This window comes from Columba livia, chromosome 10 (assembly GCF_036013475.1).
Source record: "Columba livia isolate bColLiv1 breed racing homer chromosome 10, bColLiv1.pat.W.v2, whole genome shotgun sequence".
NCBI lineage: Eukaryota > Metazoa > Chordata > Aves > Columbiformes > Columbidae > Columba > Columba livia.
This window is the reverse complement of record NC_088611.1, coordinates 15,956,779-15,968,642: the sequence shown is the minus strand read 5'-3', so window position 1 is coordinate 15,968,642 and position 11,864 is coordinate 15,956,779. Positions and strand designations below refer to the sequence as shown.

The following is an 11,864-nucleotide window of genomic DNA, read 5'->3' as shown; positions in this document are numbered from 1 at the left end:
TTAGATCATGGCTAACAGGTAGTGACATGACCTGCTACTGCCCCTTGCTTCTTCCTCCCTGCCTTACAAAATCGGTATTTTCTACCTCCCAACCAACTGCTTGGACTGCAGGATAATCCAGATTCCACCCTCCCTATTAATAATAACAGTATTTGAAATTGTTTAACATTATGATTGCCGCTCTACCACTTCGGTTTGTCATTATGAGAAAGGAAGGCTTCCACCATCTGTTTCAGGAACTATGATGTATTTCATAATAGTCAATTGACAGATAAACTCCAGAAGCAGATTACAAATAGTATCAGGATTAGATTCCTGGTTCCACAAGAACAAAGCTTTAAAATTGCATCTTTAAACGTGTCATTTCAAAATTTGACTTTTGATGTGGTTGCACAGATCACAGCACAGCGAGGCTCAGATCACTGCAGTCCTTTCCATCATGTTAAGGAAAAAAATAAAGCTAGTACAGTATGATTTTTGCTGGTTTACACCTCTTGACAAGTATTAATCCTACAGAAATAATTTTATATGAAACTAGCAAATTCTAGTCTAGTCACAGGTAAGTTCTAAAATGGCAGCTACTTTAAAAAAATTAAGATCAGACTTAGTTCAGTTTTAGGTCCCATCTGGACAAGGGTGTGGAAGGTGGGACTCAGGCACAGATGCGTTGCCCTCAGCCCAGCATCAAGTGAGAAAGGAAGCCCATACTATTAGGCTCAATGCCTACTAAAAATAGGAAACTCTTTGTAAACACCTTTTATTGACAATGTTTTGCAAACACTTCAGTTAACAAGTACTGTGCAGAAGCTTCATCCTTTGTAAAACAAACTATATTTCTTGTCACAAATTACAAAGTTTGTGGATTAATGCAAATGCCTGTCTGCACAGATCTGTAACTGTTTTCCTCTGAAGCATAAGCAAAACAAGTATTTTTGTATAAAAATTCATGGAAGCAGTAGAAAACTATTTTTCGGTTCCATCTCTTACTCTTGGCTTTAATACAAAGTGAAGACACTTGGATATTCTTCAATAGTATAGTCAGTAGTCTTCATATTACATCTACTGTTTGGTTTCTGTTTCCATCTGAGTTTCTTGAGATTCTTCAGCTTCTGAAAGTTTTTCATCATCTAGAATTCAATAGTACTATTAGTCAAACATGCTTGGTTATATATTTACAGACTATATTGCAGAGCTGTGTCCCACTTAAATATTTTATGGTAATTGCCTTAAATGTGTAGTTGAGTATGTCATTATACAAAATGCTATTGTTCAAACAAAACAAAATCTTCAGAGTTTTTAAGGCTGTTACCTGTAGCAGCTATTACAGGAAACATGGGATAAGCCCTATAGTACCCAATCAAGCAAACAGTACTGGGTTGCTTTAAGTTACATGCCTTCTCTTTGCCTATCAAATATTTATCTCAAACTGAAGCTGTGCCTTCCACTCAAATGTTATTTCCTTTCCAAATTCTAGTAGCTGAAAGGTAATCTATACATTCATGTGAAAATGTATTTTAGAGACTAATACTTAAGCAAGCGTTAGTAACACATAATAACAATAACCTTCTGCTAAAGTGCACCTAGGATTAACCGTTCATTCTGCTTAAGAAGATCTAGACGGCCTTAGGGAATGAAAGTCTGCTCTTATAGCCATCTCTGTATGTTAAGCGGGTCATGCTCAGTGGCTATACTAATTATTCTGTCTTGGAAAGACACAGCAAAAATCCAGCAAATAATATTTAAAACAATGTTATCCATCTTAGAGAATGAAAAGCATTGATTTGAAAACATTAAGTACTTGTATGACAAAAGATGAGTATAACTGAATTCCTGAATTTAGCTCTTGTGTATGGCAGTTATAGTCCCTGCTCTATTCCGGACTCGCTGTCCGAGTAGGTAAGTCATTTAGCTTTCCTGTATTCCAGTTTCTTTTTAGTAAAGTGTCAAACAATACCATGATGGCAGTGACATGTTCTAAACTACTGAATCAGGAATGACACAAATAAGAGTGGAAACTATGCACACAACTACTTTTCTCTAATGAAATACCTTCTCTGTTTAAAAAAAGAAAAAATAAAAAAAACTAACCACTCAAATTGTTATTCTCTGTCCCCACATTTTCAAGAAGTCCATTGCCTACAGATTAATGTGAAGCTAAGCAGGAAATGACACAGTGGCTGGCTTGTAGAAGAAAGAACTTCTGAGCAGGCTCTGGACTACTAGATAGTACTGGGAAAAGAAACGCTGCCAATGCAAGAGGGCACCAACCTCAATTGCACAAAGCCAGCCCACTGCTGGAAGCTGTGATTCCTGTTGATCCGCTGAAACCCAACCCAGTTTCATATATATTACCTAAGAACACCACTTACTTTCCAGGGTTTGCTGAAGTTCATGGATGGTGCTCAGGAGAACATGAAACTGTTTTCTTCTCAGCTCCAACTGGAATGATAAAATATATATTTTAGGAAGAGAGAGCACCACCACCAAACAACCCATAGCAGATGCTCCATTAATTATATTCCTAGTAAATAATTATATAACAATCTCTGTGAAAACCCTACCTTATCTTCAACATTTTCTTTAATGTGAGAAAGGTGTTGAAGTTCTTTTCCCAAAGCTTCCAGCTGCCTGAAAAGAAATTGTCACAGTATTTTTTGAAAGTTCTGTAAATTCTTCAAAAATAGATTTGAACTAAGTGGAGGAAAAGGAACCATTAAATAAACAGCACATGTAAACAAAGCATAAAAAATGAAATTAAACAGAGACATAAATGTTACACTATTATGCCATAAACATGTAATTTCAGGACTTTTACAGAAAACAAGGCCTCCAAGCATGACTGCAGTTGTACACGGGGCAGAGTACTGGGCAACATGTAGACTTTAAAGTAGGCATATGTAGAATAATCTACAATTTTTATGAGACTACATAATACAGCTTATGCCTCAGCATACAGAAATCAGCACTGTGTTCCATATCAATGCTCATTTCCTTCTCAAATGCCAGTTTTTATTTTAATTGATTGTCTCTCACATTAAGAGATAAAGGAAACATACAACACCTACAATCTTCATTATTAGTCATATTCTTTTGAAATACATCATCTTTCAACACCTGTTCGGGATCTTTCTGCAAGCATTTGACTGCTTTCTGTTCTCACTTGGCCCCACCACAGACCACCATGATCCTTTTTGAGGTAGGACAAAGAATAACAGGTACTATCATGTGCTTTCAAATGAGGATGGAGCATCAACTCCTACACTCAAACCTCCCGTTTGGCCTTTCTGCTTTTCCTCTAATGCCCATCATAATTTATGCTCCATGTAATGAGAACAATCTGTTTATTTAAAGATGACCTAGACTGGGACTGACCATCCCTGATTAATTAGGAGGCAGAGCCATACAGGGGTCAGCAAGGGATTTTATTACTGCTGCAACTAGTCTGGGCAGAGAACCACTAAAAGGCCTCCAGTCCTAAGTAACAGATGGGAAAAAAGGCCTGGTTTAGTGCTACCTGAGGGTATTGTCTTTTTTTGAGCCAGTATGCTTGGTACCTTGAGCAAATGCCTGAAAGGGGGTTGGATGTGATATTATCCTTTCCTATAATGGAAATGGGCTAACGCCTTACAGGCTCATACAGTGGTTTTCCCAGTACTTGGTTTCTGCTTTCCGAAAGACTTCTCTTTGGCCAAATCTGGGTGTTTATAGTGTGCTGTCAGTTATAAGCAGACTGTGAATCTTTTCTCTAGAAGCATCTGAGCCACATCTGGCATTTGACTTCTTTTACTTTCCGCTTCAGGGAATCTTTGCCTGGCCTTCTCATTTTTGTATCTCCTTTTCTAGGACTTAGTGTCATTTCTTGGTCCTCTTAAGAGCTCGTCTGATAGGGCATCTAATGACACTGTGGGCACTGCCATTTAGTAGATCAGCTCCTGTCACTTCCTGAATTGGCTCCTGTGTATTACTTGTGACTAAGCCTATAACAGCTTCTCTTCTTTTGTGCTGTATGACTAGTTGTTCCGAGAAACAGCCCCTTAAAAGCATAAAGAAAGTATGTTTTCTGAACTTTGTCCTATTGTGCCATATGAGCACAAGTTTTCTCAAGTGTTTTGAGTGATTAAGAGTTCCATGAAAAGCGTGACATTGCTAGTAAGACTTCCTCTGTTCTGACTGAAGGGTTGCCCTTTTTGGTTCATCGCAGGATTTTCTGCACACTTTCCTCAAACTGGAGAGAAAGAAAGCCTTGTAATGAAAACACTGGATGAAAACTTTGTCTAGTTCCTATATTTAAAATCTATGCACATAAAGAGGTTGGTTAAAGCTAAAATACCTACGAACCAAGCTCCCTTTAAAAACATTCCATTCTATTACTATGTCCTATTTCCCCCATCTGTAACATAGGGGATCATACTCTGCTACAGTTCAAGTCTGTGTCTTCGACTACAGATACGAAGGACTAAGGACAGAAGGGCACATACTGTAGTCATTCTTCCAGTGGATGAAGACATTGGTATTTCTAAATGTGGTATAGTCTCCTGAAGAGATGACAAAATCAAGTTTAAGACAAAAATGCCACATTTACTAGCTGTAACTTACGACCATTTCTAGCTTTGTTAAAGAAACTTACGCTTGGATGTGTTAAGCAAAATTAGAACAACCTCCCAAAACCTAAATGACATAGCATCCTCTAAGAAAAAAAAAGTATTATCATTTAGTTGTTTCCATTCTTTATCAATTTACTTATCTCAAAAACTTCACTTTTGATAATTCTTTATGATGAAGCCTCACTGCATAAACAGCACATGCTGATTAATTAAATAAGAAGTAGTTAAGCCTCATGAGAATTGCCTGTAATAATCAAAGTTGTGGTAATGAAATCAAGGCACAGAAAAACAACACACAAGAAAAACGTGTGAAATATTCTCTGTGGCTTATAGCTATAAAAATGCTATTATTAGGGTAATAATATAACCAAAAATCTTGCTTTTGGTATGAAAGACCATAGAATGGGAAAATAAATCCTCTGTCTGCAATTTCACTGAAAGTGGGCAGCAGGTTAGGCACAAGCTGCACTTAACTGAGAACAGTAACCCCATGCTACATCTTTAACCAGGTTAAGAACAAACTCATAGATGCAACGAGTCCTGGAACGTTTCTGTGGCTTGATAAAGTTAAAAATATTATCTCCCTACAACTGCCAAAAATGATCCAAAAGCACAGATAGTGATCCAAATCCAACAATGACACAAACAATGCTATAAGTTACATTAGACCTACATTACAGGTAGGCCTAACCTGCATGCCACACGTTATATTTTGGGACGCGACATAGTAATTTATAACCAGGCATGCAGGAACAACCACTACAAGGAAAACATAAAAACAAAATAATAAAATCCAAGAGCTTTCTCCTGTTTTCTCTCATTCCATTTTACTTGTCGTGTGTTATTTATTTTGCATGGCTACTGAACCCCATGCTGGTGTACTTTACAGCACTTCCACACTATCTCTCTTTTCTGAGGAACTGGTTCCCAGCAAACTGACATTAGATGTGCATTTACTTCTGAGTTCGCTTATTTACCTTAACAATGGAAAACTTTCAAATATAAAATTATTAGCAATGCTTCTGAACCCATACAGATGGGCACAATTTGAAAATGAAACCCAAGGTTTCCTTGTGTCAAAAGAAACGATATAGAAGTGAGGAAAGGTCAAACTAAGAAGAAATATCAAATCTGATGATTTCTAACTTACTGGCTTATCATAATTTAATGCAGTCTCATACTTACTTCAATGTTTCATGTCTGTCTGGATGGTGTTGTATGACTTTGGCCAATGCATCATACTCTGAAAGAAATTTAAATAGTTAGTCTAAATAATTCTGGAAGTATAGATTCAAGAATCAAAAATCAAGTACCATAGAACAGTACAGATTCTTTTTCCTTCTTGAAAAACTGGTTTTACATCTTTCAAATTTGTACACAACACCTTACATAGGTAGAAATACCTACAAATATATATATTAAGGTAGATAATTTATACTATCCTATAACATTTCAAAGTAGATGATTACATCAAAAGAGATTTTAAATAAACTACAGATATGGTTACAGGCCGTTATTTACTCACTCAAACTTAAGTTACCCAGTGCTAGTGATTCATAAAGGATAAGGCCAGAAAACACAACTTTTAGATTGCTCTGCATTGCTGCACACTTGGTCTTTTGTATGTGAACATCAGTATTGATTTTAGATACAATGTAGAGTACGTGTACAGAACACAGTGTTAACAAGATGTCACACATAAACATTTAAGATTTTGAGAAAACAGTATAAAATGCTGCGTATGAAAACAACAGGATTTTTTTTAAACTGTATTCCACATTAACAATAACGTTATGATTCCACAGGCAGCTAACAAAGGCATTTCCTGATAGTAAGATTGCACATACACCAATTACCTCATCACATGGTAAAATTTGTGCTGCAAGCTGGACAGAACATATCAAAAAGGAAACACTTCAGACCTATGTTTGTGAAGATATAAGAACTCTACATTCCTACTAGTTAAGGTTCTTTAAATTTCCAGTAGCATCTGAATTTCCAGTTGAATCTAAAATTATTGAAAAATTTATCAAACAGTTGTATTTAAAACCTTTCCTCTGTTATACTTTTAATAATTTTCTTTTTGCATTTCATTTATTAAGAAGAAACAAATTCTTGCTTCTCCTCAATTGCTAATCTTTTGATAAGTGAGTATTACAGGGAAATGCTTTAAGTTTCAATTGAAATTATCAGCAAGTAATTTTAAGAGTAGGGAGAAAATACACCTGCCATAACAGGTATTCAGTAAAGACACACGCAGAGTTGTTGGGTGTGTAACTGGCACCACTGTCTGTGTGCCGAGACATCATCATCTTTTGAGAGCTGAAGGAACACACTTGCATGATTGTCAGTGCTGGCTGTAAGTCTTTTCCCACTGTTAATAATGTGCTTTAATTCTTCACGAGTCATCTGAATTGCGGTAAGATGCTCTTGGGGTTTTTCTTTGGCTTGAAAACATCTCTCTGAACTATGGTTCTAGTTTTTCCTGATTTCCTGCACATCACTGAGATCTATTGGTTCACTCTTGCCTGCCTCATCCACCAAAAACTTTCAGTTGCAGGTGTAGAACCCACCAGACTAAACATAGTATTTGTGATGCCAGTATATTCCCTTACACTCCAAAAATTTGTAAACTATTTTCTGATACAATATAATTCAGAAGATAACAAAATAAGGAAGCCAACCAGTGTAAATACAGATATTGCTCCTTACCCTGGCGATTTTTTCGAATTCTTTTTGCTTGCAGGATTTGTTTTTTGCATTCAGAAATCTTCTCATGTGCTGCAGCTATACTATTTTCTTAAGGAAAAAAAAATACAGAGTAATATTGAAATCAAACAATACACATAAACAAGACATTCTGCTAAATTATAAAAAGACAAAGAGCCGTTTGTGAGACGGCGGCCTGCTAGCTTCATCAGCTTCACAAGTACATCCACTTCAATAGGTTAAAAATGTTTGTATATATTTTATATACTGATAAGATGCTTACACCTTATGTATGAGTGCTATCTATTAAGAAAATGAGGGGAAAAAAAAAAGTCAACCACTCATATCTATCATCATCTATACTCATATCTACCCTCATCTCCCTTATGAGGAAAAGCTGAGGGAGCTGGGTCTCTTTAGCCTGGAGAAGAGGAAACTGAGGGGTGACCTCATTAATGTTTATAAATATGTAAGGGGTGATTGTCACAAGGATGGAGCCAGGCTCTTCTTGGTGACAACCAATGATAAGACAAGGGGCAATGGATACAAACTGGAACACAGGAGGTTCCACTTAAATTTGAGAAGAAACTTCTCAGTGAGGCTAAGAGAGCCTGGCCCAGGCTGCCCAGGGAAGCTGTGGAGTCTCCTCCTCTGCAGTCATTCAAACCCGCCTGGACACCTTCCTGTGTAACCTCATCTGGGTGTTCCTGCTCCAGCATGGGAACTGGACTGGATGATCTTTTGAGGTCCCTTCCACTCCCTGACATTCTTTGATTCTGTGACATATTATGTTCACCAGAACTGGCTCAAGCTTGTTAATAAAACAGAAACTGCCAAAGAGAAAACAGTAAAATTTTATCATTTTTACCTATATCCTTATAGATTTTTTCATAATTTTCCATTTCTCTCAGGTTCATATCGTACACCAGAAGAGTTTTTCCCATTGAAAATTCACATTGTGATAAAGTACTCAGCATTCGTTGGTACTGGCTGTAACTGGAAACAGACAAGATCTTTATTCCTAAGCAGCATAAAAATAGCCCCTACCTTTACAAAACAAAACAAAGCCTCATGTAGCATAAGGAACAATTAAACAACAACTGTTAAAGAAATATTTCCAAGACTCAACATATAATTTTTTGAAAGTGCAGTTAGAAACATTGTACCCGTTAATTCTGCTGTTGTGTCCTTAAAGATGCAAAGTGAGTATTAAAGCAAGGGGCAGATTCATCCAGGGCTTATAAACTTCACAGCTAAGGTTGGCTCTGTGACTGCTGAGATTAGTATTTTAGTACTGCAGTGCTTCTCTGAACACACAATTGCTATATTGTGTCCTCCTGGAATTTATATCCACTGCTAGTATGGACCTCACAGCAACACACAAAAACTGTCGCTCATCTCTTACTATTTTAGCCTGTTGGGCATTTGTTTTGTTTTGTTAAAAAACAAGAGAACCGCAGCAGCAGAAATACCAGCAGTACTACCCTTCCTTAACAAAACAAATGCAGAACTGCCAACTAAAACACTCGAGTCCTGATCCTGTTACAATAGCGGGGCTCTGGGACGGATCACACAGCAGCACCATGGTCCTGAGGGCACCGGAGCGGCGCTGGCAGATACCGCCTGCAGCCTTCAGAAGTTTCTGACCCTGTCTCTCGCCGCCTTCTCCTGCCACAGCGCTCAGCATTTGTCCTGGGAACACCACAGAGCCATACCCAAAAGCAGATGTATACATTTTAACATGGATGTTTCCAAACAGGATCAAGCCCAGTTTTCCACTAAAATGCAAGCTAATCAGTTTCAAGACTAAAACAAACAAACAAAAACAAACAAAAGCCAACAGCAACAACACAAAACCAAAGCAAAACAGAAAACAAATACCCCTCCTCTTGAGATCCGGAATTACACCACTTAATGAAACTCTTCACCAGCAAATTGATCCGCCTGTCGTCACCAGCACCATCGCCATCGATCAGAAGTCGCTTGCGGATAACTTCATCTGAGGAAAAACTCCTGTTTAATGGCAGCTGCACGCCAGGGCCGAGCGCGGGTTTTAGTCCGCGCCCTCAGAGAACGACTCCCGCGGCTAAACCGCGAGGATCTGTTGAACAGGAGCCCGCCCCGGGCCGAAGCGCGGGGCTGAGGGACCCTGGGGCGCCCACAGCCCGGGCGTTCCCCGGCATGAAGGGCCCGGGAGCGGGGCTGCGGGGTCGCGGCCGGGATGGAGGCCCATCTGCGGGGTGAGAGGCCGGGGATGTGGCTCAGGGGGCCGCGGGGAGAGGCCCGAGGCCGGGGCACGGGGAGCTCTTCCCCGGAGATCGGCCGGGGCCGTGCGGCGGGCGGGAGGCGAGGCGGGCCCGGCGCGGAGGGGAGCCGAGCGGAGAGGAGCGGAGCGGGCCGGGCAGGGGTCGGGGCGCGGGGAGGGAGGGAGGAAGGAGGGAGGGAGGTCTCACCGTCGGTCACGGCCCCCATGGCGGCGAGTGCCGGAGCCGACGGGGCGGCGGCAGCAGCGAGTGAGGTCAGCTTCCCACAATGCAGCCGGCGAGAGCGGCGGCCATGGAGGGGGAGGCGACGGCGGCGGCTGGGGCCTGAGCCGGCTGGCGGCGGACGCGCGGCCCGGCGGCGGCTGCGGGGAGGGCCGGCGGGCGAGGCCTGCGCCCCGCGTGGAACCGGCCCCCTGGCGAGGGGCGGCCCCGCCAGGTGAGGGGCCGACGGGGGAGGGAAGCGGCGGTCCCCGCAGCCAGGCTCCACCTCCCCGCCCCCGCCACCGCGCCCCCGGCCCCGCCGCCCCCCGCCCGAGCCGCCCCGCCATGCCCCCGGCACATGCTCCCTTGCCCTCGACGTGCCGGCCCGGGGGGCGCCCGAGCTGCCCCTGCGCTGCCCTCCTGCCACGCTCCCGCCTCAGAGCGTCCTCCCGGGGCCACCCACCATCGCCCTTGGCGGCCCCATCCTCCCCTCGCCGGGCTCCCGCATGGCCTCGGCCCCGCGAGGGTGGTGGTGGTAGCAGCACAGGGGAACAGGTGGCTGGTCCTGCCATGGTGCTCAGCACCGAGGTCATGGCGTTGTGAGGGTGCTGGCTGGTCCCCGTGGCTGGAGGGAGCGGGAGCACCAGCCCTGCGGTCCTGCTCCCTGGTGAGGGTGCAGAGGACATGGTGCAGGTGTGAGGGAGCTGGGCTGGCTGCCCTGGGCCACCCTTGGGATCATCCCCACTCGATGCTGGGAAGACGAGCAGCAGGGCCTGGGGTGTGCCAAAAATCATCATTCTGATATGTTTCCTGGGGAGTTTGGCTGTCACAAGTGGATGGGAACAAAAGTTGTTTCTTCCTACCCTGAAAAACTAAGCTGGCACTGGAAATAAAGGCTAGAGGTGTCTAGAGAAAAGATATATTAAGGTGTTACCAACACCAAGTGTTGGGTTTTAGGGTTTTGGTCCACAGACTTTAACACCTGGGCAGTGCTAAAGCTGGCAATGTTACTGTGGTACGTCATAGTGCATGAGACATATGCACAGAGCCTGACACCCTCATGTCCCCTCTTCATTTTGGTTTGGACACTTAAGTAGCTTGTTCTGGAAAGCACCTTGCATTTGTAATTTTAGGGTCCTGGATGAGATCAGGGTAAGAAGAGAACAAAGTAAGTGTGTTCTGTAACCTGTGCTTTCCTGGTTTTAGAGCTGTGAGTGATTACAAGGTGCTCGTTTTGTTCTAGATAATGGCATTTAAACACTATGGATTTGTAGATTGCTTCAAGCCAGTGCTCTGTCTTCAGTAGGCAACTGGACAGATTCTTTGGAAGATGCTATTGGGAAAGCATTACAGGGAGAGGTCATTAAACCTCACCTGAACTTTTGAGAATAAAGAGTTTCCAACATAGAAAACCTGGATAAGCGATTCGTGTTCTTGAAATTTTTATGTATTATTATGTGATCAGTGGGTGATACAATTTTATGTGAAAACATAACTCTCTATTCAGTTACACAAAGTTTGGACCACAGAACAGGCCATGAATTCATAAGCTACGTACGCACTATTAAAACCCCTCACTCTTACGAACTCTGAATTTGTTGCCATTTAATGTAGTTGGTTTGACAAAAGCCTTTGTTTTTCCTAAGGCTTTGGTCACTATGCTCTAGGCGTTTTGTTTTGGCACAGAGTGAGAAGAAGAGTTAGTTGAACTTCTCTACACAATTTTACACAGTACTGTTTCTTGTTGCCTTTCCCATTTTACCCACTGATAACCTCTTGGAAGTCTTAAGCATCTGCTCTTATCGAGACTTAACATTTTTTTTGCCCTTCTCTCAGCTCTTTCAATTTTCTGAGTCCTTTCTGTTTCTACCGTGGAGAAAAGTTGATCTGAAGACTAGTATAGGTGAAAATCCACTATTATTTATTTAGTCATGTTAGAATACTTTAGTGTTATTTTCTGCCATTCAATCCAATATAATCTTTTCTTGCTTTTTGTTCATCATTCCGGTGTTGGTCAGATAGTCTTATTAAACTCTCCACAATGACAAATAGATAGTCCTTGAGTAATTAATTTAGAGTACAGTAG

The 11,864-nt window shown here is 41.7% G+C and overlaps 2 protein-coding genes across 10 annotated transcripts in view; one reads left to right on the top strand and one right to left on the bottom strand.

Annotated features, from left to right (window-relative positions):
- Positions 1-230: 230 nt before the first annotated feature.
- THOC7 (THO complex subunit 7) lies at positions 231-9,998 on the bottom strand. The gene is made up of 8 exons (XM_065075550.1): positions 9,767-9,998; positions 9,195-9,312; positions 8,182-8,309; positions 7,317-7,403; positions 5,790-5,847; positions 2,562-2,628; positions 2,370-2,439; positions 231-1,127 (listed from the first exon to the last, which is right to left on the bottom strand). Exons 1-8 carry the CDS (start codon positions 9,783-9,785, stop codon positions 1,060-1,062), a joined length of 615 nt encoding a protein of 204 aa, XP_064931622.1. The 5' UTR covers positions 9,786-9,998; the 3' UTR covers positions 231-1,059.
- ATXN7 (ataxin 7) overlaps positions 9,308-11,864 on the top strand; it is an 84,574-nt gene continuing 82,017 nt past the window's right edge. For 4 of the 9 annotated variants that reach the window (XM_065075540.1, XM_065075534.1, XM_065075536.1 and 1 more), the window contains exon 1: positions 9,875-10,013. The gene's annotated coding sequence lies outside the window, so the exon portion shown is untranslated. Of the gene's footprint in view, positions 9,554-9,874; positions 10,014-11,864 lie in introns of those variants that run through there. The other 5 variants (XM_065075547.1, XM_065075542.1, XM_065075541.1 and 2 more) reach the window with 4 other exon arrangements.